The sequence below is a fragment of the Glycine max genome, chromosome 1 (genome assembly GCF_000004515.6).
Source record: "Glycine max cultivar Williams 82 chromosome 1, Glycine_max_v4.0, whole genome shotgun sequence".
NCBI classification, from domain to species: domain Eukaryota; kingdom Viridiplantae; phylum Streptophyta; class Magnoliopsida; order Fabales; family Fabaceae; genus Glycine; species Glycine max.
In genome coordinates this window covers 13,612,381-13,637,914 of record NC_016088.4, presented here as the reverse complement: position 1 = coordinate 13,637,914, position 25,534 = coordinate 13,612,381, and the positions used below count along the sequence as shown (strand labels likewise).

General features: G+C 41.2%; 1 protein-coding gene across 1 annotated transcript; it reads right to left on the bottom strand.

Annotated features, from left to right (window-relative positions):
• On the bottom strand, positions 1–23,761 carry LOC102662679 (uncharacterized). The gene is made up of 2 exons (XM_006573964.1): positions 23,648–23,761; positions 1–525 (listed from the first exon to the last, which is right to left on the bottom strand). The coding sequence occupies exons 1-2, from the start codon at positions 23,759–23,761 to the stop codon at positions 1–3; spliced, it is 639 nt and encodes a 212-aa protein (XP_006574027.1).
• Between the last annotated feature and the right edge of the window lie 1,773 nt (positions 23,762–25,534).

Here is a 25,534-nt window from a genome sequence, read left to right as displayed (position 1 = left end):
TTATCCTGGATCCAACAAGGTTCCAACTTCTAGAACCTTCTTCTCTAGTCTCTTTTCCTCCATCACATTTACCTTCAAACAAACATTTTGGTCAGGCAAAGCTTTCTCTTCATGAAACAGATCGAAACTGATATGTTGGTCTTCTATGGCCATTTGTAGTTTCCTCTTCCCCATGTCTACCACACAGCTTGTGGTATACATAAACGATCGTCCAAGAATTAGGGGAATGTCAGCATCTTCTTCTATGTCCATCACTACAAAATCAGCCGAAAAGATCAAATGTTTGACCCTAACCAAAATGTCTTCAATCACTCCATAGGGTCTTGTGATGGAGCGATCAGCTAATTGTAAGGTCATGCGAGTGGGTATTATCTCTAACTCTCCAAGTCGCCGGCACATGGAGAGAGGCACTAAATTGATACTGGCTCCTAAGTCAATGAGAGCCTTACCCACAGCAACCTCACCAATAGAACACAGGATCGTGACACTTCTAGGATCTTTGTGCTTCGGTGGAAGGATGCCACTCTACAATTTCATGTCACTGTGGATGTACCGGTTCTTCTTCATCAGTGTCATACCCTAATTTCATTCGGGGACCATTATTTGTTGGCATGCGACCTTCTCTTGACCGCCTAAAAATGTTTAACACCCATCGTTGTGTGATCTGTAAAGTCTCGCAACATTCTGGAAGTCAAAAACAAGCATTGTTGCTTAATCCGTAAAGTTCTGCAACATTCCGGAAGTCAAAAAAAGCATTCTTGCGTAATTCGTAAAGTTTCACGACATTCCGGAAGGAAAAACAAGCATCGTTACATAATTCGTAAAGTTTCGAGATGTTTCGGTCAAAAACACGAAACATAAGTGTATTTAGCAAAATGGGGTATGTGTAAATAAATGGGAGTGTATTTAGCAAAGGGGGGGTGAACTTATCAAGATCCTCCATGTTTTGTTGAAAAATGGTTTTCGGGGCTTCTAAGGCTTCTGTAATGCTTCCGTAAAATTTCCAAAAACCGTGGGTAAGCATATTTCACTTAATATTGGTGAAAGGGAAGAGGAAAAAGAAGAAAATCAAGTCCTATATGCTTTCGTAAGGCTTTCGTAACTTTTCCGTAAATTAGGAAAATGGGGGTGAACTTATCAAATTAGGGGTGCAAATAGAAATTTTCAAATTTTCGAATCTAGGCCCTTCCAGAATATTTTGGAAGTGGGGTTGCTTCTGGTGGAAGCAATCCAGCTCACCAGGGCGAGCTGAGCTCGCCAGGGCGAGCTGGGCGTCAACCTCCTCCTCTTTTTCCTATAAATAGGCGAAGGGAGGTTGTTCCAAATGGTCCCTAACCCCCTTGGCTATGCATTTCAGCTGTTTTGGGGGAAAAAATTGTTTCTGCGAAGAAAATCCTAGCTTAGGTGCTTCCGTAATGCTTCCGAGATGTTTTCGTGAGCAAATCCGTGAAGGTTTTCTGCCGTTCTTCATCCATTCTTCATTCTTCAACTGATAAGTTTCCGAATCCGAGACTTTCAATTCATTTCTTGTTTATTGGATTTCATCTTTATTTCGTTCACTTTCGGTTTTCTTTTCTTCCGTTTTTAATGAACTTTAACCGATTGTTTAAGCCGTTATCTCGCCTAATAAATGACAAAATGAATTTCAATCGATCATTTGCGTTGTAATCTCGTTTAATCATTGTTAAAGCAAAATCTAACCAATCATTCACACTGTAACCACGGTTAAACCAAAAAAGGCAAAATAATAATAAAATAATCAAAATATCTTTGAATAAAATAAAAAAAATCAATCGGACGTTTTTCTTTGGAAGTTTCCATGAATGAATTGACTAATAACCAAAGTGAAATTAAGGCCAAAATCAACTCACAAATCAAGCTTTGTCCGCAAAAATCACTAAAAACCGTTTTAAGGTCCAACGCCTTAAACGATCCTCTTTGCTTTTATCGGTTAACATGGACTGTTCAAAAGCCTAAAATCAACATGAAACTTTACCACTTTCACAAAGAACTATGTAGGTCTGATTTCCTCATCGCAATTGAGGATACGTAGGAGAAAAAGCTCCGCTTTTGTCGACCACCCCAAGAGATCATTAATGGTCCAATGCCTTAACGTTTCTCTCCTTTCAAAAACAAAGAGATTGTTAATGGTCCAACACCTTAATGTTTCTCTCCTTTCAAAAGAATCAAAAGATCGTTTAAATGGTTCAATGCCTTAAAATGACTTTTGTGCGATTAAAATCGATCTTGCGGAAAAAGATCAAAACAACTTAACCAACGTTTAGTTCTCAAAGAACTACGTAGGTCTGATTTTCTTATCGCAATTGAGGATATGTAGGAGCGAGGGAAACACCCTTGTCGACCACGAAAAGATAAAAAATACAAAAGGCATAAAAGACATAAAAACGTAAAAAAGGGAAAATAAAACAAATCGAAGACATGATATTGGACACTTGGTTAAAGGCTGATGTCCTGTGTGACGGGCGCGTGGGGTGCTAATACCTTCCCCGTGCGTAAAAACAACTCCCGAACCTTTCACACTTAAAGTTTGTAGACCACACCTTTCTGGTTTTTCCGATGTTTTCCTCGAATAAACGTTGGTGGCGACTCCGCGCATTTTCCTTTCTTGGAAGACGCGCCCGTGAGTCCCGCGTCGCCATCCCGCCGAAGGGTAGGTTGCGACAGTTGGCGACTCCGCTGGGGAATGTTTTTAAAGAGTTAGGCCTATTAATCTTTTGTACAAAAGTTGTGTTTTCCCTTTCATCGGTTCCGCTTTTCCTTTATGTTCTTGAATAAACTTCTTCGATGCTTTAAGCATGTTTTAATGTATGCATGTGATAAATATGTATTCATTTGATGCACACAACATGAACACCTTTTTTGCACACACGGTGAGTTGAAAAGGGGCCCTATACCCGGGTCCATGGGAACATAAGGAGTGGAGGTGAATCTGTGGTCATGTTGGGTCTCCGACTAGCTTGATAACAGTGAACCCTCATCTAGAGTTTTTCTCTTTGATAACATATTGTTGCTGGTAGTCCCTACTGCCGCAATATGTTTTTCGAAGGGGATGATACCTCTAGAAACCATCAAGAGAGATATGACCACCTTGGGAATTATCACTAAAGGCCTTTTAGTTCCTCCCGTTTAGGTCCCTAAAATAGGGGCACGAAGCGAACACGCTGTGTGCCTTTTTAAACACTGCCATGCATATAACCTAAATGTCATGTACGCGTTTGCTGCATGATTATTTGAGGATATTGCCATGCTATGTACATCCCCCTGTTGCGCTTTGGCGCATCTGCATCATGTCGTCACGCATGCGTTGTATGTTGGTCTCGTCTTTTGTCACGGGAAGCCAGAAGCTACATATCACCTTCTTAACTACACATATGGGGCATTGCGCCCCCGAATGCATAAGTAAGAAGAGATGATTTTCCGGGCTCTCGTGTCCGTAAATGCATTCATATCATGCATCACATAAGCATCTCTTCATGGCATCATAATGAACATATCGTCCTTGCATTTGTCTGTTATCATATTCCAGCATCACATTTTGCATAAGTCATTGCATCATCATGCATATGCATTCAACATACTTTTTATTCTACAAACTGCATACCTTTTGTTTTCATGTTTGCTCATGCATGATCCTTGTGTTTTCCTCTGCAAAACAAAAACAAAAAAGGAAGCGTGAAAATTCACACCGCATTCTTAGTTGCATGTGTTAGGTACCATGAGCCAACCATGTTGGGATCATAAACCCATTTCTAAAAAAAAAACAAACAAAACAAAATTATTGAGCATGGTAACTAATGCATGGTTGACTAGGAAATGATGTCTCTTCGGGCATCTCAATCTCATAATTACATTTTCCATGCATAGCAAACGTATTCCCGAGTCTTTCATCCCTATGAAATGTTGTCGAAGTATTGGCGATCAGAATTTCCATTCCTTGGATTACCAGGTTGAACTAAGCTCATGCTTTTACGAAAAGGTTCATCAAGTCAAGTTGAAGCATGGAAGTAACCATCTTGCAAAAATTGGGGCAAAAGATGGATCGAGTTACATCGCTGCTTCGTCTACTGCCAAACACATTTAGGATTGTTGATGTCCTTGTTACTTCCAGTTTCACCTTGACAAAGATGTCATGGACCATGTTGAAAATCTAAATTGATTTAACCCCTTGTCCTGCATAAAAATTCGCAATACTTCAATTGTGCATCATTCGCATACATCCATGCTTTTCATTGGTTGCATTGCTCATTGCATTCTTTCCTTGAAAAAAAACGAACTTAATCATTGTTATCAAAAGAAAAGAAAACGTTTTACGGCGCCCTTACCGAATCTGTGCTAGAGCTAGAGTAATGGGTGAAGTAGAGGAGGTGCTAGAGCAAATGAAGGCCGACACGGAGGCCTTGAAAGAGCAAATGGCCACAATGATAGAGGCCATGATGAGCATAAAGGAGATAATGGAGGTCAGTGCGGCTACAATAGCCGCTACCAGCACCATTGCTGGGGTGGACCTGACCCCCCCATATGGCCTCAACCAAATAAATCATCCAACCTTAGATATGGTAGGTCTGGAAGGCAAAGAGTAGGAAGGTACGGGCGACCCTCATTTAGTGCAAAAAACAAGCATGCCTTCCCACCATATGGCTTGCCTCCCAACTATACACCACCCAATGTGGCATACACTCCTAGTGAGGATGTCAATAACTCCGCTCCCATACTCATTGAAAGCCAACAACCTCAATCTGATCATGCACATGTCTCTCAACCCATGGGGGAGACACATGAAACGCCCCACCACAATCTAGCCGACTTCGAGCCTTGCCTCGGATTTGCCACTGAAGGGCAAGCAATTGGTGATATACCCCTGCAAAACACTTTGGAGAGCCCTCGGTATCACCCACAACCACACCTCTTGCATTCCACAACAAGTAAGGGGCTTGAATCTTTCAAAGAATATGTGCAAAAAGGGGCTTGAATCTTTCAAAGAATACGCCCAAAGGTGGAGAGACCTGGCAGCCCAAGTGGCACCCCCAATGACGAAAAGGGAGATGATAACTGTGATAGTAGACACATTACCAGTGTTCTACTATGAAAAGATGGTGGGCTACACACCTTCAAGCTTTGCTGATTTAGTTTTCTGACAAAAGGATCGAAGTGGATCTGAAAAGAGGAAAATTTAATCATCCTGCTTGGACGAATGAGAAAATTGGGGCAAATGAAGAGGGTGAGAATGAAGGAGAAACCCATGCTGCAACTATCATTCCTACATGGCCAAACTTCCCACCAGCCCAACAATGTCATTACTCAACCAATATCATCTCTACCACCCAGTCATCCACAAAGGCCATCCCCAAAACAGCCACTAGGCATGCCTACTTACCACATGCCTAATGCCCAAACACCACCTCTAGCACAAACCCAAAACACCAACCAAGAAATGAATTTTGCAGCGAAAAAACTTGTAAAATTCATCCCAATTCTGGTGTCCTATGTTGACTTGCTCCCATATCCACTCGATAATTCAATGGTAGCCATAACCCCAACCAAGGTTCCTCAACCTCCATTTCTCCGAGGATACGACTCGAACGTGTCATACCCTAATTTCATCCGGGGAGCTTCCATTGTTGGGATGCGACCCTCGTTTGACTACTTTGAGGTACTTGGCACCCATCATTGGGCAATTCGTGAAGTTCTGTGGCATGTCGGAAGTCAAAAGAAAGCATTGTTGCACAACCCGTGAATTTTCGTGACATGCCGGAAGTCAAAAGGAAGTGTAAATGCACAATCCATAAAGTTCTGTAACATTCCGGAAGGCAAAAAAGGGATGATTACGTAATCCGTAAGGTTCCGTAACATTACGGAAAGAAAACAAGTATCGTTACAAAATTCGTAAGTTTTCGTAACGTTACGGAAAAAGAATCAGCAAAAAAAGGCAAGGTGTGTATTTAGTAAAAATGGGGGTGCAAATAGAAACCAGACCCACTTGGGCCTTCCAGGATGTTCCTCCAGAAGGCGGTTGCTTCTGGAGGAAGCAACCTAGCTCGCCTGGTCGAGCTGAGCTCGCCTGGGCGAGCTGGGTGGCAAGCTCCTCCTTCCTGTTCCTATGAATAGGGGAAGGAGGGAAGAACAAAAATGTTCAACCCTCCTGGTATCTGAGATTCACTTAAAATTAGTAAGAAAAATTATTTTCGTGAAGAAAATCCTATCCGAGGCGCTTCCGTAACGCTTCCGTGACATTTCCGTGGGTGATTTCGCGAAGATTTTCAACCATTCTTCGACGTTCTTCGTTCGTTCTTCGTCGTTCTTCGGTCTTCAACCGGTAAGTTCCCGAAATCAAACTTTTCAATTCATTCTATGTACCCTTAGCGATCCTCATTTGTTTCGCGTGCTTTTATTTTCATTTCATTTACTTTCCGTACCCCCTTTTGACGTGCTTTAGTCATTTATTTAAGTCATTTTCTTGCCTAATCAAAAAATAAAATAAATTTCCACCGATCATTCGTATTGAAACATCCATTAATTTCTGTTAAAATGAATTTTGATCGTTCGGTCATGCCGTAACCACGTTTAAAAGCAAAAAAGAGGCAATATAATAATATAATAATCAAAAATATCTTTTAGTAAAATAAATCCAAAAAAATCAATCGGACATTTTTCTTTGGGATTTTCCTTTCTTAATCGAATTGACTAATAACCAAAGTGAAACTAAGGCTAAAATCAATTCATAAACCAAACTTTTTGTCATCGCCTAAAAAAGCCATTTTTAAAGGTCCAAACGCCTTGAAATGGTCTTTTTCGCTTTTATTGGTTAAATGTAGATTTCTAAAAAGCCTAAAAATCAACATGTAACTTTATTACCTCTTTCAAAAATAAAGAGATCATTAATGGTCCAACGCCTTAATGTTTTCTCTCTTCTCAAAAAGAATCGAAAGATTGTTTAATGGTCCAACGCCTCAAATGACCTTTCATTCAATAAAAACATACTTTGCGAAAAAGATAAAAAGACAACTTAACCATTGAAGTCGTATTCGCACATTTGATTAAAGGCTGTCGTCCCTTGTGACGGACATGTCGGGTGCTAATACCTTCCCCGTGCGTAAATACAACTCCCGAACCTTCCATTTAAAATTCATAGACCACGTCTTTTCCGGTTTTTTCGACGTTTTCCTCAAATAAATGATGGTGGCGACTCCGAGCGTATTCCTTTCTTGGAAGACGCACCCGTGAGCCTCGTGTAGCCCTCCCACCGAAGGGTAGGTTGTGACAGAACGCAACGTGTGCTTGTCATGGAGAAGCCCCGGAGCATTCCATTGAGCATTGTAGGGCCCTGAAGCATAAGGTGCAAGGTCTAATTGATGCGGGCGGGCTGAAATTTGAGGAGAATCGCGTGCAAGTCCTGACATTGACAAGAGATGCCACACATGGGGCAATTTGAAGGTTGTTGTTAGATGTCTCTAATGACTCATTTGGATTTTCAAGTTTATGCCATTATTGTAAACCACAATTGCAATACTAAATAATATGGATAAATTTGACATCCTTATCTCTCTCATACTCTCACAAACACATCTTTGCTTATTCAACTTCCACCAGAATGTGAGTGTAAGCCATGGGTTTGTTTGCACAAGCGACCTGCGCTCCTGAGTGTTGGCTTCCAAGACCGTTCAATCTGAAATTACTCGTTGGTAGGGTGCCATAAAATGACGAGTAAAGCAAAAAAAAAAAGTTCAAAAAGTTCAAGAAAAAAAGCATTTGATTGAATGTGTTTTCAAGTAAAAATATAGACGTTCATGTGACCTCATTTTATCATTCTGGAAAGTTTGTCTTTTTTAGAGAGAAGTGAGTTATCTAGAATAGGAATCATTTGACTTAACTTGTCAACTGAAAAAATCCTTCGACTATTTCTCGTCCTTGAAAAATTCTTTTTGCAAGAATCAACCGCTTCTTTCATTCTTCCTTGCAACAAGGTTGTGAAAACAAAACAACGATTGGTACCTCAAAGCCCTACACTGGGGCAATGAAAGGCACCATGCAAAAACCTCAAGCGAACCTAGGGGCAGATTAGAAGTTCTCACCCAATAGGTTCCCTACTACAAGGTCATGACGAAAGACAATGATTGGTACCTCAAAGCCTTACACTGGGGCAATGAGGGGCACCGTGCATGAGCCTCAAGCGAACCTAGGGGTAGATCAAAGGTTTTCACCTATCGATGTTTTAAAACAGAAAAAAAGGGGGGACAAACCCTAGGATTTCAATGGATTGATTAAACATCAAAAGGCTCCATTGTCATCACTCCAAAATGGTCAAGTGTTTAAATCAAACAGAACATACACTCTGAGGGAGTTCTCGGAGAGATTTGCAAAAGATAGGATAAGGTTGCATGAATTATCACCTCTTTCAGAAGAACAACCAATTTGTGTTTTCCAAAAACATCAAATCAAATCAAAATCACAAAATAGGGAAAGAATTTCATGAACATTGTACAACTTTCTATTACATTGCATTGATGCATATGAAGTCTGCATTTACCGCATTCCAAGAGAAAGGTTGCATGCATCTGGATCCCTAAAAATCATGTTAACCACATAGATTTCCTACATCTAATGTCCAATCTTTTTGAATTTGGGATGACCGGCCCTCTCAATGAGTCAATCTCATGCTTTCTCACAAGGGTGGACCTTTGGGTACTACTACCCTCACCTTCAGAGGGCTGCACGCCCTTGCCTTCAGAGGTCTACACGCCCTCGCCTTCAGAGGGCTACACGCCCTTGCCTTCAGAGGACTACACGTCCTCGCCTTCAGAGGACTGCACGCCCTCACCTTCAGAGGACTACACGTCCTCACCTTCAGAGGGCTACACATCCTCGCCATCAGAGGGCTGCATGCCCTCGCCTTCAGAGGACTACACGTCCTTGCCTTCAGAGGGCTGCACGCCCTCGCCTTCAGAGGGCTACATGCCCTCACCTTCAGAGGACTACACGTCCTCGCCTTCAGAGGGCTGCACACCCTCGCCTTCAAAGGGCTACTCACCCTCCCTTTCAGAGGACTACACGTCCTCGCCATCAGAGGGCTGCACGTCCTCACCTTCAGAGGGCTACAAGCCCTTGCCTTCAGAGGGCTACACATACTTACCTTCAGAGGGCTACACACCCTCGTCTTCAGAGGACTACTCGTCCTCGCCTTTAGTGGGCTACACGCTCTCACCTTCAGAGGGCTACACAATCTCACCTTCAGAGGACTACACGTCCTCGCCATCAGAGGGTTGTACGCCCTCGCCATCAGAGGGCTGCACGCCCCCACCTTCAGAGGGCTACACGTCCTCACCTTTAGATGGCTACATACCCCCACCTTCAGAGGACTACACGTCCTCGCCTTCAGTGGGCTACATGCCCTGATGAGGGCAAGGACCCACTTGAAGGACTTGGAGGACCTATGACAAGGGCTAGAGCAAGGAAAGCCAAGGAAGCTCTTCAACAAGTGTTGTCCATACTATTTGAATACAAGCCCAAGTTTCAAGGAGAAAAGTCCAAGGTTATGAGTTGTATCATGGCCCAAATGGAGGAGGACTAAATGGCACCACTTTGTCTCAATTTTAGAGTGTTTAGTTTGTCTAAATAATGGCCCAATCCTTGTAAAGTTGGCTGACCAAAATTATGTTTTGGGTTAATCAACTAAAAGGGATTTAGTTAGGTTTAATTCAAGTTGTAATAAGGGCCCAATTGGCAACCTAAGCATCAGCCTTTTGGGAGACCAAATGGGGGCTGACTTGATGGCTGTTGGGGGTGACTTTTGGTTGCCACAATTTCAGTTACACTCAGCCATTAAGTTCTTTAATTCCCTAGGTTAATGGCATTAAGTTCTTTTAATTCTAGGTTAGTGGCTCATTACTAAAATCTGATGTAAAGCTTCTATATAAGCTGAACCATTTTATCAATAAACACAAGTTGAGTTTTATTCAGAAAATTAGAGTTTATCTCTTTTATCTTAGTGAAAGTGATTCTCCTAAATTCTTGAGTGATTCAAGAACACCCTGGCTGTATCAAAGGACTTTCACAACCTTTGTGTGTTGCCCTCGCCGGAAAGAGTGATTCTTTGCTTCCCTTCATCTTCAACCTTGTTCTTTCAAACCACAATTCAAAAAAAATCCACTTCTGTCTAGAATTATCTTGTGGCCATAACTCCCATTTTACGCACTCAAATTAAGTGATTCTTGAGCCTAAATTGAATTTCAAAACGAGACCTTTCACCTTGTTTTGGAATCACCTCATTTGGAGCCCTGTAGCTTGAGTTATTGTCATTTCTATATTTCTGTCCAGCCACCACTTAACCGACGATTTACCATCCCATTCATCCATTTTATGCCAAGAACAACCTTATTAAGACCCACGAAATTAACTACCTTATTTTCCATCCTTTCCTTAATCAATTTCCGCATTTTCCATCAAGGTTTAATCCTAGACGATCCCAAGTCAGCCCTTGTGCCCATGAGGGTTCATATCATTTGGTAATCAGAGCTCCGGTTCTAGGATCAACACTTCCTTTGCTGGAAATATTGGATAACATCCTTCTTTATTTTTTTCTTTTCCATTTATATTACCTTCTTGTTCATGTTCTTTTTTTCTTTTAGGCTGAACCATTGCAAAAGTTAAGCCTTTGGATCTCTTTGTTATATAAAAAAACAGAAATTCGTATAAGCAAAAAAAAAAAAAATTGGGTTGAATGGTTCATGTTTGAAGAACTTTAAAAAAAATCTCTTTAAGGTAATATATTGGTTGTATGAAGGATTGTTACTTGAATTCCTAAATTCTGAATTTTATTTCCTTCAATTGTGCCTAAAAACATTGTTAGCCTTTTTCTTGGTTAACATTTTCCTTGTCTCTCTAACCTTACCTTACACATATTGGTGAATTGTTCTTTGCTGTGGCCATAATCTCTTGAATTGCCTAAGAACTCAAGGGGAATTAGAGTGGTAAAAGGCAAGAATGTTTTCATTAGAGAAAAGCCATAATTGTGTGATACACTTGAGTGGGTGAGATATTCAGACAACAACTATAATTGTCTTGTTACGTTTGATTTGTTTGTTTGAGATGTCAGGTACTAATCCTAATGATGGAGTGGGGCTTTCGCAATTCCAAATGCAAGCTTTGATGCAATATTTGGAGAGGTTAATGAAACAACAAGATGATGCGCTCTATGAGAGGTTGGATCAAATGAAGAATAGAGATCATAATGAAGAAGAAAGGAGGAGAAGAGGGAATGATGGTGTTCCTAGACAAAATCGAATTGATGGTATTAAACTCAACATTCCTCCCTTTAAAGGAAAGAATGATCCGGAGGCCTACATGGAGTGGGAGATGAAAATAGAGCATGTTTTCTCATGCAACAACTATGAGGAGGACCAAAAGGTGAAGCTTGCTGCCACGAAGTTTTCCAACTATGCTCTTGTGTGGTGGAACAAGCTACAAAAGGAGAAAGCAAGAAATAAAGAGCCAATGGTTGATACATGGGCGGAGATAAAAAAGATCATGAGGAAGCGGTATGTGCCGACTAGTTACTCAAGGGATTTGAAATTCAAACTCCAAAAACTAACCCAAGGCAACAAGGGGATTGAGGAGTATTTTAAGGAAATGGATGTGCTCATGATTCAAGCAAAGATTGAAGAAGATGAGGAGGTAACTATGGCTCGATTTCTTAATGGTTTGACTAATGATATCCGTGATATTGTTGAGCTGCAGGAGTTTGTTGAAATGGATTATTTGCTTCACAAAGAAATCCAAGTAGAGCAACAATTAAAAAGGAAAGGAGTGGCTAAAAGGAGTTTTACCAACTTTGGTTCTTCTAGTTGGAAAGACAAAGGTAAGAAAGATGGGGCTGGTACTTCTAGTAGTTCCACACCTACCCCATCAAAAACTCGCTCAAAGTCCCAAGAGGAACCCTCTAAAAGGAGTAGAGATGTGAAGTGTTTCAAGTTCCAAGGCCTAGGACACTATGCTTATGAGTGCCCTAAGGAGGTCCATGGTTCTTAGAGATGGAGAATATATAAGTGAATCCAATGTTGAAGAGGAAGAGGAGAGTGAGTACGTAGAGGAAGAGGAGACTCTAGAGGGAGATTTGTTGATGATTAGACGGTTACTTGGTGGTCAATTGAAGTATGAGGAGGAGAGCCAAAGAGAAAACATCTTTCACACTAGATGTTTAATCAATGGCAAGGTGTGCATGGTGATCATTGATGGAGGTAGTTGCACCAATGTGGCTAGTGCTAGATTAGTGTCAAAGCTACATTTAGCTACTAAACCACATCCTAGGCCATACAAACTTCAATGGCTTAGTAAGGATGGAGAGGTGCAAGTGAGGCAGCAAGTTGAAGTGGACGTTTCCATTGGGAAATACAATGATAAGGTACTTTGTGATGTTGTTCCTATGGAGGCCACTCACTTACTTTTGGGGAGACCATGGAAATTTGATAAAAGAGTCAATCATGACGGTTACACCAACAAGATCTCTTTCATGCAGCAAGACAAAAAGATTGTGCTCAAACCATTGAGTCCATAAGAAGTGTGTGAGGATCAAAAGAAAATGAGAGAAAAACTTCTTCAAGAGAAAAGAGAAAAAGAAAAAGTGAGCAAAACACTTGAGAGTGAGAAAAAGAGGGAAACACTTGAGAGGAAAAAGAGTGAACAAAAGAAGAGTGAAACACTTGAAGTGAGGGAGATCTATTTAGCCACAAAAGTGAGGTCAAGAGGTTGTTTCGTGCTAAACAGTCACTATACATCTTGTTTTGCAAAAATCAGATTTTGACCACTAACACTTTTGATGATTTTGAAGTGCCTTCTAGTGTTAAAACTCTTTTGCAGGATTTTCAAGACATGTTTCCATCAAATGTGCCAAGTGGACTACCACCTTTGTAGGGAATTGAGCATCAAATTGATCTCATTCTGGGAGCTTCTTTGCCCAATAGGCCAGCCTATAGAAGTAATCCACAAGAAACCAAAGAGATTCAAAGACAAGTGGATGAACTCATTAGCAAAGGTTGGGTAAGAGATAGTATGAGTCCTTATGCTGTCCCAGTGATTTTGGTCCCTAAAAAGGATGGGACATGGCGCATGTGTTCCAATTGTAGAGCCCTTAATAACATCACCATTAAATATAGGCATCCTATACCTAGGCTTGATGATTTGCTTGATGAATTGCATGGTGCATGTTACTTCTCTAAAATCAATTTAAAAAGTGGATACAATCAAATTAGGATTAGAGAAGGGGATGAATGGAAAACTGCTTTTAAAACAAAATATGGTTTGTATGAATGGTTGGTTATGCCTTTTGGCCTAACTAACGCTCCTAGCACTTTCATGAGATTAATGAACCATATCTTGAGAGAGTTCATAGGGAAGTTCGTTGTGGTGTACTTTGATGATATTCTTATCTATAGCACTTCACTTGATTTTCATATTGATCATTTAAAATCTGTCTTGACTGTGCTTAGAGAAGAACAATTGTATGTCAATCTTGAAAAATGCATCTTTTGTACTAACCATGTTGTGTTTCTTGGTTTTATTGTGAGTTCAAAAGGAGTGCAAGTTGATGAGGAGAAGGTTAGGGCTATTCAAGAATGGCCTACACCTAAGTCCCTGACCGAGGTGAGGAGTTTTCATGGCTTAGCAAGTTTTTATAGACGATTTGTGAAGGATTTTAGCACATTGGCAGCACCTCTCAATGAATTTCTCAAGAAAAAAGTTGGTTTCAAATGGGGGAGAGAAACAAGAAGAAGCTTTCAATGTTCTTAAGCAAAAGCTAACTAATGCCCCCATACTTGCGTTGCCAAACTTTCAAAAATCTTTTGAAATTGAGTTTGATGCTTAAAATGTTGGGATTGGGGCTGTGTTGATGCAAGAAGGCCATCCAATTGCTTGTTTTAGTGAAAAGTTAAGTGGTCCTACCCTTAACTATTCAACTTATGATAAGGAGTTGTATGCCTTAGTACGGGCTTTGAAAACATGGCAACACTACCTTTATCCCAAGGAATTTGTCATTCATAGTGACCCAAATATATCAAGGGGCAAGGCAAGCTTAACAAAAGGCATGCAAAGTGGGTGGAATTCCTAGAGCAATTCCCTTATGTTCTCAAACATAAAAAGGGAAAAGGTAATATTGTAGCCGATGCTCTTTCTCGGCGTCATGCATTACTTTCTATGCTTGAAAGAAAATTGATTGGTCTTGAATATTTGAAAAGCATGTATGAAAATGATGAAACTTTTGGAGAAATTTTTAAAAATTGTGAAAATTTTTCAGAAAATGGTTTCTTTAGACATGAAGGTTTTCTTTTCAAAGAAAACAAATTGTGTGTGCCTAAATGTTCTACTAGAAATTTGCTTGTTTGTGAAGCGCATGAAGGAGGTTTAATGGGGCATTTTGGGGTCCAAAAGACTCTAGAAACATTACAAGAACATTTTTATTGGTCTCATATGAAAAAGGATGTGCAGAAATTTTGTGAACATTGCATTGTATGTAAAAAGGCAAAGTCTAAGGTAAAGCCTCAAGGATTGTATACTCCATTGCCAATTCTGGAGTATCCTTGGATTGATTAATCCATGAATTTTGTTTTAGGGCTGCCAAAAACAAGCAATGGTAGAGATTCCATTTTTGTGGTTGTTGATAGGTTTTCTAAAATGGCTCATTTCATTCCATGTAAAAAAGTTGATGATGCTTCCCATGTGGCTGATTTGTTTTTCAAGGAGATTGTGAGACTCCATGGTTTGCCAAGGAGCATTGTTAGTGATAGGGACTCTAAGTTCCTAAGCCATTTTTGGAGGACTTTGTGGAGCAAGTTGGGCACTAAATTGTTATTTTCAACCACTTGTCACCCACAAACTGATGGGCAAACGGAAGTTGTTAATAGGACTTTGGGAACTTTGCTTAGGACAGTTTTGAGGAAGAACTTAAAAACTTGGGAAGCTTGTTTACCGCATATTGAATTTGCTTACAATAGAGCTGTTCATAGCACCACTAATTGTTCTCCTTTTGAAGTTGTTTATGGTTTTAACCCACTAACTCCTCTTGATCTTTTGCCTATGCCTAATGTTTCTGTTTTTAAGCATAATGAAGGTCAAACAAAGGCGGACTATGTGAAGAAGCTTCATGAGAGAGTCAAAGATCAAATTGAGAGGAAAAATAAAAGCTATGCTACACAAGCCAACAAAGGGAGAAAGAAGGTTGTCTTCGAACCCGGAGATTAGGTTTGGGTGCACATGAGAAAAGAAAGGTTTCCGGAACAAAGGAAATCAAATCTTCAACCAAGGGGAGATGGACCATTTCAAGTGCTTGAAAGAATCAATGACAATGCTTACAAAGTTGAGCTGCCCAGTGAGTATAATGTTAGTTCCACCTTCAATGTCTCTGACTTAACTCTTTTTTATGCAGATGGAGAATCCAATTTGAGGACAAATCCTTCTCAAGAGGGACAGAATGATGAGGACATGACCAAGAGCAAGGGCAAGGATCCACTTGAAGGACTTGGAGGACCTATGACAAGGGCTAGAGCAAGGAAAGCCAAGGAAGCTCTTCAACAAGTGTTGTCCATACTATTTGAATACAAGCCCAAGTTTCAAGGAGAAAAGTCCAAGGTTGTGAGTTGTATCATGGCCCAAATGGAGGAGGACTAAATGGCACCACTTTGTCTCAATTTTAGAGTGTTTAGTTTGTCTAAATAATGGCCCAATCCTTGAAAAGTTGGTTGACCAAAAATATGTTTTGGGTTAATCAACTAAAAGGGCTTTAGTTAGGTTTAGTTCAAGTTGTAATATGGGCCTAATTGGCAACCTAGGCATCAGCCTTTTGGGAGACCAAATAGGGGCTGACTTGATGGCTGTTGAGGGTGACTTTTGGTTGCCATAATTTCAGTTACACTCAGCCATTAAGTTCCTTAATTCCCTAGGTTAATGGCATTAAGTTCTTTTAATTCTAGGTTAGTGGTTCAATTCTAAAATCTGATGTAAAGCTTCTATATAAGCTGAACCATTTTATCAATAAACACAAGTTGAGATTTATTCAGAAAATTAGAGTTTATCTCTTTTATCTTAGTGAGAGTGATTCTCCTAAATTCTTGAGTGATTCAAGAACACCCTGGCTGTATCAAAGGACTTTCCCAACCTTTGTGTGTTGCCCTCGCCGAAAAGAGTGATTCTTTCCTTCCTTTCATCTTCAACCTTGTTCTTTCAAACCATAATTCCAAAAAAATCCATTTCTGTCTAGAATTATCTCGTGGCCACAACTACCATTTTACACACTCAAATTAAGTGATTCTTGAGCCTAAATTGAATTTCAAAATGAGACCTTTCACCTTGTTTTGGAATCACCTCATATGGAGCCCTGTAGCTTGAGTTATTGTCATTTCTATATTTCTGTCCAGCCACCACTTAACCTACGATTTACCATCCCATTCATCAATTATATGCCAAGAACAACCTTATTAAGACCCACGAAATTAACCACCTTATTTTCCATCCTTTCCTTAATCTATTTTCGCATTTTCCATCAAGGTTTAATCCTAGACGATCCTAAGTCAGCCCTTGTGCCCATGAGGGTTCATATCACGCCCTCGGCTTAAGAGGGCTGCACGCCCTCGCCTTCAGAGGACTACACGTCCTTGCCTTCCGAGGGCTACACGTCCTCACCTTAAGAGTGTTACACGCCCTCGCCTTCAGAGGGCTGCACGCCCTCACCTCAGAGGGCTGCATGCCCTCGCCTTCAGAGGGTTGCACGCCCTCGCCTTCAAAGGGCGACAAGTCCTCGACTTCAGAGGGCTACACGCCCTCGCCTTTAAAGGGCTATGCGTCCTCACTTTCAGTGGGCTCCATATCCGCACCTTAAGAGAATTTAAGGTCCTCTGCCCTTAATGCTTAACCGAGACTTGTGCTCCAGGGTGAGGGGCCAGTAGTTTCCTTTTATCAGTTCCTGGGCCACCCCCTGATCCCGGACGAGGGTCAACTGTGCGAGCACAACTAGAGGAGGAGGCTATCATGTAGCTACTATGCATACCATGGCAAGATTTCACCCGTGCCGCTGCAAAGAGACGAGTGCGGATCATGCGAACCAACATGACCACTCTTACACAAATATGGATGACATTGCTACTGAGCAACATTCTGCCCAGCGACCACAATGTCGATATCCCCCTGCGGAAGTATCAGTTGGGATCGCGCCCACAAGACACCCAGTGGACCCAGAGAAGTCCAATAGGGCCCTGCGGTTTCCAGCTCTGGTTATGGGCCTTTGTCAGTCCTACAGGGTGCCCGTCCCCCCTAGCAAGGTCATGCCATCGTGACATAGGTAAGTATGCACATGGCTCAACTAATTTTTGATGTCATCTACTATTTGTACGGATCGCACTCGCAAGACACCCAGTGGACCCGGAGAAGTCCAACAGGGTCCTGGGGTTTCCAGCTCTGATTACGGGCCTCTGTCAGTTCTACGGAGTGCCCGTCGCCCCCAGCAAGGTCATCAAGCCTCGTACTAACCAAGCTTTGATCAAGAAGTATTACGCCCCCAAGAAGGCGCAGGGTGAGACACCACAGCAGCCAGGGCATGGCCGGCAGCGGACAACAGACGCACTGCCGCCTTCTCCAAAGTTTACCTCAGCTCATCCACAAAAAGGCTAGAGTGTTGCCTACGACACATGGCCGACCAGCAGGCGACCAAGTCCAAAGCAAAGGTAAGCAAAAGTATTAGGTCCGTGACTGACAAGTCATCACGCGACCAACTCAAGATGTTAAAGAAGTGCTACTAGGAGGCAGCCTAGTACCTTTTAAATTTCGGCTTGTTATTTGATCACCTTTGTTTCTCAAGTCATAGTAGGACACACCCAGTTGCTCATGATCCTAGGAATTTAAATAAAACAAGCACATGCTCGGAAGGTAGTCATACCTCACAAAATATATGTATGTGTGTTTAGGTAGAGAAAATACCTTAAATATGCATGTATGTAATTTAGGTAGCAAAAAAATACCTCACAATATATATATATATATATATATATATATATATATATATATATATATATATATATATATATATATATATATACACCTTGGTTACGCATGTATATATAAAAAATATACATATGTTTAGGTAGCAAAATACCTCATGAAAAAAACAGAAAACAGAAAAGTAAAATAAAAATACTTTGGCTGAAAAGCCAGCACGCTTTTGAAAAGAAATAACTTCCAGCTTTTCTTTGAAAAAGATTCACCAATCAAAACAAAGGGTTTTGTTGAAAAAATGTGTATACACCTGAAGGGTGAATGCTATGAAAATTTTCCCGAACACCCAAAATGGACTCGGATGAATGCATGAATTGATAAAGGAGCATATTTTGGAAACACTGGGTTGACTTAAATAGGAAAAATGAACCCTGAGCCCTAGTGTCACATGACCATAAAAACTTGATGCTTGAGTATCCACATGGGTGCGTGCATGACTAGTTTTGCATAAAATTTCCAAATCATCATTGTTGCATGTGTGTCATGGAAATAATGTGGGACATCCCCTTTATCCCTGAACCACTGGCCAAACCCACACCCTGACATATATCATGTCCAGCCGTTTTATAAGCCTTGAGCCAAAATCCCAACTTACCATAAATCTAGACCCAGGGTGAGAATGTCCATCCTTGCCCTCGGAAGAAAACAAAAAAAGAAAAAGAAAGTTCCCGATCAAAGATCGGAAGAAAGTAAAAGAAGAAAATTCCCATTCAAAGATTGGAAGAAAGCTAAAAAGAAAGAAAAATTCCCGATCAAAGATCGAAAGAAAACAAAATAAATATACAGAAAGGTCTTTGGACCAGACAATATCTAAACAATACAGAATTGTCACAAGTAAACAAGGAAAGAAAGAAAACCACGACTTGAAGTGGTCCCCTCCCTTTGATTGCCAACCAAAATCTTGTGCGCTAGCGACTTTCTCGCCCCGCACTAAACAAAAACAGAAAAAGGAAAAGGCCCAAACACTCAGAGCCAAATTCCTCACCAAAACACCATTCCCAAAAAAGTCCTATTGATCCATGATCACGCACGTAATCTTTGATTTGATAGGAAATGATTTGCAAAATTAAGTCATGACATATCTATGGTTCGGAATTAGGATAAAACACTTACCTTGTGAGATTGATACACTTCGAGTGATTTTCTTCTATTTTGTTGGACTCAGTGTTTCCTCTAAATGGTCGTTTAGAAACAAAACTCAAACATCCAAAATCTCATTTATGGTTATGAGAAAATTTCATCAGCATACTCTCCTTCCCCAATAGACACATTGTTTTCCATCAAAAAATCATATGTTGCTCTGATAAGTTGGAGGTTTTGTTTCTTTACTAAAGCATGTTTGCATTTTAGTGAAAAAACACCAAGACTATTTTAGTCTCACAAAGGCAAGAACTACGTAGGTCTGAGTTCCTCATCTCAAATTGAGGATGCGTAGGAGCAAAAGCCTCACTTTTGTCGACCACCCCACCTTTTGTTACCGTGACCCAAGAGTCCGGTGGCATGCGGAGACACCCGACGATAACCCGCACACACCCTTTGTTATCCAACGACGCGAGAGTCCGGTAGCATGCGGAGACACCTTACGATTATCCGCACCACATCATTCGGAGATCCTAAGTCCGATTGACAAGTAGAGACCAATGTGATCATCTGCACCATTTCCAAAGATGTCAGCGTCTTCCGGTACGGACTATTTTAGTCTCACACTGCTTTCGCAGGAACTACGTAGGTCTGAGTTCCTCATCACAAATTGAGGATACATAGGAGCAAAAGCCTCGCTTTTGTCGACTGCCCCACCTTTCACTATCGTGACCTGTAAGTCCGTTGGCACACGGAGGCTCCCTATATGGTAACCCGCACACACTCTTTCGCTATCTGTCAGACTCAGAGTCCGGTAGCATGCAAAGACTAACGTCGTCATCTGCACCCTTTGTCAATCAGGGGCAAGCAAACCCGTTGACACACGGAGACTTACGTCGTCTTCTGCACCTTTGTCATCTAGAGATGGCGAGTCCGATGACATGCGAATATACCCAAGTGGTTATCCGTACAAACGATTTCTATTAATCCTGACCTGTGAAGTCAGGTCACATGCGGAGATACCTAAGTGGTTATCCGTACAAAATGATTTCTGTTAATCCTGACCCGTGAAGTCAGGTGGCAGGCAGAGATACCCAAGTGGTTATTCGTATAAACACTCTTTCGCTATTCGTCAGACTCAGAGTCCGGTAGCACGCAGAGACTAACGTCGTCTTCTGCACCCTTTGTCAATCAGGGGAAAGCAAACCCGTTGACATGCGGAGACTTACATCGTCTTCTGCACCTTTGTCATCTTGACCCGTGAAGTTAGGTGACATGCGGAGATACCCAAGCGGTTATCTGTACAAACGGTTTCTGTTAATCCTGACCCATGAAGTCAGGTGACATGTGGAGATACCCAAGTGGTTATCCGTACAAAACGATTTATGTTAATCCTGACCCGTGAAGTCAGATGGCAGGCAGAGATACCCAAGTGGTTATCCGTATAAACACTCTTTCGCTATCCGTCAGACTCAGAGTCCGGTAGCATGCAGAGACTAACGTCGTCATCTACACCCTTTGTCAATCAGGGGCAAGCAAACCCGTTGACACGCGGAGACTTACGTCGTCTTCTGCACCTTTGTCATCCTGACCCCTGAAGTCAGGTGACATGCGGAGATACCCAAACGGTTATCCGTACAAACGGTTTTTGTTAATCCTGACCCGTGAAGTCAGGTGACATGTGGAGTTACCCAAGCTGTTATCCGTACAAAATGGTTTCTGTTAATCCTGACCCGTGAAGTTAGGTGGCAAGCGGAGATACCCAAGTGGTTATCCGTATAAACACTCTTTCGCTATCCGTCAGACTCAGGATCTGGTAGCATGCAGAGACTAACGTCGTCTTCTGCACTTCTGTTAATCCTGACTCGTGAAGTCAAGTGACATGCGGAGATACCCAAGCGGTTATCCGTACAAACGATTTCTATTAACCCTGGCCCGGGAAGTCAGGTGGCAGGCAGGGGTATCGTATGGTTATCCGCACCTTTCGTCAACCAGGGGCAAACGAGCTCGTTGGCACACAGAGACTAACGTCGTCTTCTGCACCTTTTGTCATCCCGAGACAGCGAGTTAGGTGGTAGGCGGAGATACCTTATGGTCATCCGCACCTTTCGTAAACCAAGGCGAACAAGTTCGATGGTATCGGGATGATGTTGGTCGTTCGATTCTGATTATTTTGAAATTTTTGCAGGTTTTTACTTTTGTCATCCAGAGACATTCAAGTCCGACGACGCACAAGATTCTTCTCTGCTAGACGGGGATGATCGAGTTCGATAGCTTGTGGAAATGTCGAGGTTATCCCATTTTATCACTTTCAAGGCACTGAAGTTTTGCTAACGCTCCTGATGCCTTTTGTATTCTTTCTGAATGACAGGTTCCGCTGGTTGGGTAAAAATTCCCGAAAAACCTTGGGTAAAAGTTTTGCTTTCGGGGCTTCCGTAAAATTCACGAAAAACCTTGGGTAAGCATATTTCACTTAATATTGGTGAAAGGGAAGAGGAAAAAGAATAAAATCAAGTCCTATATGCTTCTGTAATGCTTCCGTAACTTTTCCGTAAACTACGAAAATGGGTGAACTTATCAAAATGGGGGTGCAAATAGCAATTTTCAAATTTTCGAATTTAGGCCCTTCTAGAACATTTTGGAAGTGGGGTTGCTTATGGAGGAAGCAACCCAGCTTGCTTGGGCGAGCTGGGCGGCACCCTCCTCCCCCTTTTCCTATAAATAGGCGAAGGGAGGCTATTCCAAATGGTCCCTAACCCCCTTGGCTATGCATTTTAGCTGTTTTGGGTGAAAAAATTGTTTCCGTGAAGAAAATCCTTGCCGAGGTGCTCTCGTAACGCTTCCGAGATGTTTCCGTGAGCAAATCTGTGAAGGTTTTCCGCCGTTCTTCACCGCTCTGTATTCGTTCTTCGTTCTTCAACCGGTAAGTTTCTGAATCCGAGACTTTCAATTCATTTCTTGTTTGTTGGCTTTCATCTTTATTTCGTTCACTTTCGGTTTTCTTTTCTTTCGTTTTTTACGAGCTTTAACCGATCGTTTAACCCGTTATCTCGCCTAATAAATGATAAAATAAATTTCAACCAATCATTTGCGTTGTAATCTCGTTTAATCACTGTTAAAGCAAAATCTAATCGATCGTTCACACTGTAACCACGGTTAAACCAAAAAAGGCAAAATAATAATAAAATAATCAAAATATCTTGAAAAAATAATAATAAAATAATCAAAATATCTTTGAATAAAATAATCAAAAAAATCAATCGAACGTTTTTCTTTGGAAGTTTCCTTGAATGAATTGACTAATAACCAAAGTGTTACTAAGGCTAAAATAAACTCACAAATCAAGCTTTGTCCGCAAAAATCACTAAAAACCATTTTAAGGTCCAACGCCTTAAACGATCCTCTTTGCTTTTATCGGTTAACATGGACCGTTCAAAAGCCTAAAATAAACATTAAACTTTACCACTTTCTCAAAGAACTACGTAGGTCTGATTTTCTTATCGCAATTGAGGATATGTAGGAGCAAAAGCCCGCTTTTGTCGACCACCCCAAGAGATCGTTAATGGTCCAATGCCTTAACGTTTCTCTCCTTTCAAAAACAAAGAGATCGTCAATGGTCCAACACCTTAATGTTTCTCTCCTTTCAAAAGAATCAAAAGATCGTTTAAATGGTCCAACACCTAAAACGACTTTTATGCGGTTAAAATCGATCTTGCGGAAAAAGATCAAGACAACTTAACCAACGTTTAGTTCTCAAAGAACTACGTAGGTCTGATTTCCTCATCGCAATTAAGGATACGTAGGAGCGAGGGAAACACCCTTGTCGACCACAAAAAGATAAAAAATACAAAAGGCATAAAATGACATAAAAATGTAAAAAAGGGAAAATAAAAAAAATCGAAGACATGATATTGCACACTTGGTTAAAGGCTGTCGTCCTTTGTGGCAGACGCGTGGGGTGCTAATACCTTCCCCGTGCGTAAAAACAACTCCTGAACCTTTCACACTTAAAGTTTGTAGACCACACCTTTCTGGTTTTTCCAACGTTTTCCTTGAATAAACGTTGGTGACGACTCCGCGCATTTTTCTTTCTTAGAAGACGCACCTGTGAGCCTCGCGTCGCCCTCCTGCCGAAGGTTAGGTTGCGACAGTCAGCATGTCTTTTAAAAATTTGGCATAGAGTGGCATCTGTTGGAGAGTTTCTCCAAAAGGCAATGTGATCTCCAGCTTCTTGAAGATGTCAAGAAATCTGGATAAGTGTCACTCTTTATCCTTCTTGGAAGGTACCAATGGATTTGGTACCTCCTTGCCTTCAGCTGGAGGAATCTCTCTCTTTTTCTCTCTTGAAACCTCACTCTTGTTTTTCTTTATTTCCTCAACCTTTTTTTTTCTTTTTCATTTTTTTTATTTTTTTCTTTTTCTACTTCTTCTTTTTCTTTTTCTTTTTCTTTATTTATATTTCACTCTCTTTTATTGGTGTCTCTCTCTCCTGTTGGTCATCTTCATCTTCCACAACTTCCTCAAGTTCAACTAAGTCAGAAACGGGTTCAAGTGCCGGCTCAGCTGCCAGATGTTGTTTATGTTCCTCCACCTTCTTCTCAGCTTTTCCTTCATCAACATGGGTTGCCATTCTGATCCTTGTCATGGCAGCTTTGCACTCCTCTTTTGGATTTTTCTCGGTGTTAGCACTAAAGCTGCTTGACGGTTAATCCACCAACTGTTAAGCCAGTTGTTCCACTTGGACTTCCAGATTCTTTATGGCAGACTCTGTACTTTTCTGATTTGACATAGATACTGCATAAATTGAGCCAGAGCCTCTTCCAGCTTCGTTGTCCGATCATAGGGACTAGGCCCTTGTTGCTGTGGCCTTGTGGATGGTCCACCCTGGTGTTGAAAGGATTTCCAGGGTGATTTCTCCACTGTCCCTACTGTTGATTATACTGTTGGCCATGCTAGAATCCAGAGAATCCACCTGCATTGAAATTATGTCTTGGCTGGTTCCCCATATAATTGACTTCATGAGCTGGTTCTCCATTGGGGATACAGCAGCCAGAATCGTGAGCTCCACCACAATGCACACCCTGCAACCTGCAAAACAATAGATGGTAAAGATTATGCAAAATGTATTTGAGTTGGCAACTTACTTAATGGTTCTGTTAATCCCTCAAGTTGCTTAGACAACACCTTGTTCTATGCCAATAGAGCATCTTGTGATGTGAGTTCCAGCAAACTTCTCTTTGTTGGAATGTGGACTCTATCTCTCAAAATTGTGTGGTCACTAGCAGCCATGTTCTCTATTAATTCCATAGCTTCTTTCGGGGTCTTCAATTTGATCTTTCCCCCTATAGAAGCATCAAGATGCTGCTTGGACTGTGGTCTCAACCCGTCAATAAAAATGTTGAGTTCTATCGATTCTGAAAATCCATGAGTGGGTGTCTTTCTCAGTAAGCCTCTAAATATTTCCAATGCCTCACTCAAAGATTTATCTGGAAATTGGTGGAAGGATGAAATGGAAGCTTTCCCTTCAGCTGTCTTAGACTCTGGGAAGTACTTCTTTAATAATTTCTCAACTACTTCATCGCAAGTCTTGAGACTATTCCTTTGAACGAATAAAGCCAGCTCTTAGCTTCTCCAGACAATGAGAACGAAAACAAGCCCAATCGAATTGCATCTTCAGGCACACCAACCAATCGAATAGTGTTGCATATTTCAATGTATGTGGCTAGGTGCGCACATGGGTCTTCATTTGGCAACCCGTGAAACAAATTATTTTGAATTAACTAAATCAATGATGGAGGGTATGTAATGGTCTGGGCTTGAACCTCCAGTTATGCAATGATAGTGAAAAACTATGGTACACTTGAACTTGAATAGTCTTCAAGGGTCACTCTCCTTGGCTGCTCAACCATGATAGTGTCTCCTCTAACTCCTGTATGAGATTGGCCTTGAGTAGGAAAACTAGAAGATGCCTCAGAAGATCGAGGTTCTTCTCCTGGAGTTGATGTTGCCTCAATGTCCTGCAAAAAATTTCTATTTCTTTATGCGTTTCTTTTCCTGCAAGTAGCATTAATTTTCAAGTCTATGGGAATCAAAGCACTTGCAGCAGACCTTCTTTGCATGCAAAACAAGCAGAATAGTAGTTAACCAATTCCAAAGAACAATAAATTCTGCAGTAACTAAATATTCACAAAAATAATCAATGAATCAAAGAAAAAAAATGAATCAATAATGCCTTCAAACTGAACTAAACTTTCCAAATGAAATAAATTCCCCGGCAACGGCACCAAAAATACTTTGTTCGCTTCCCCACACAGTTCTTTTTTCTTAAACTTACAAACACTTATATCAAAAGGGAAGTGATATACCGGCAAGCGCACCGGGTCGCCAAGTATGTAAAACTAAA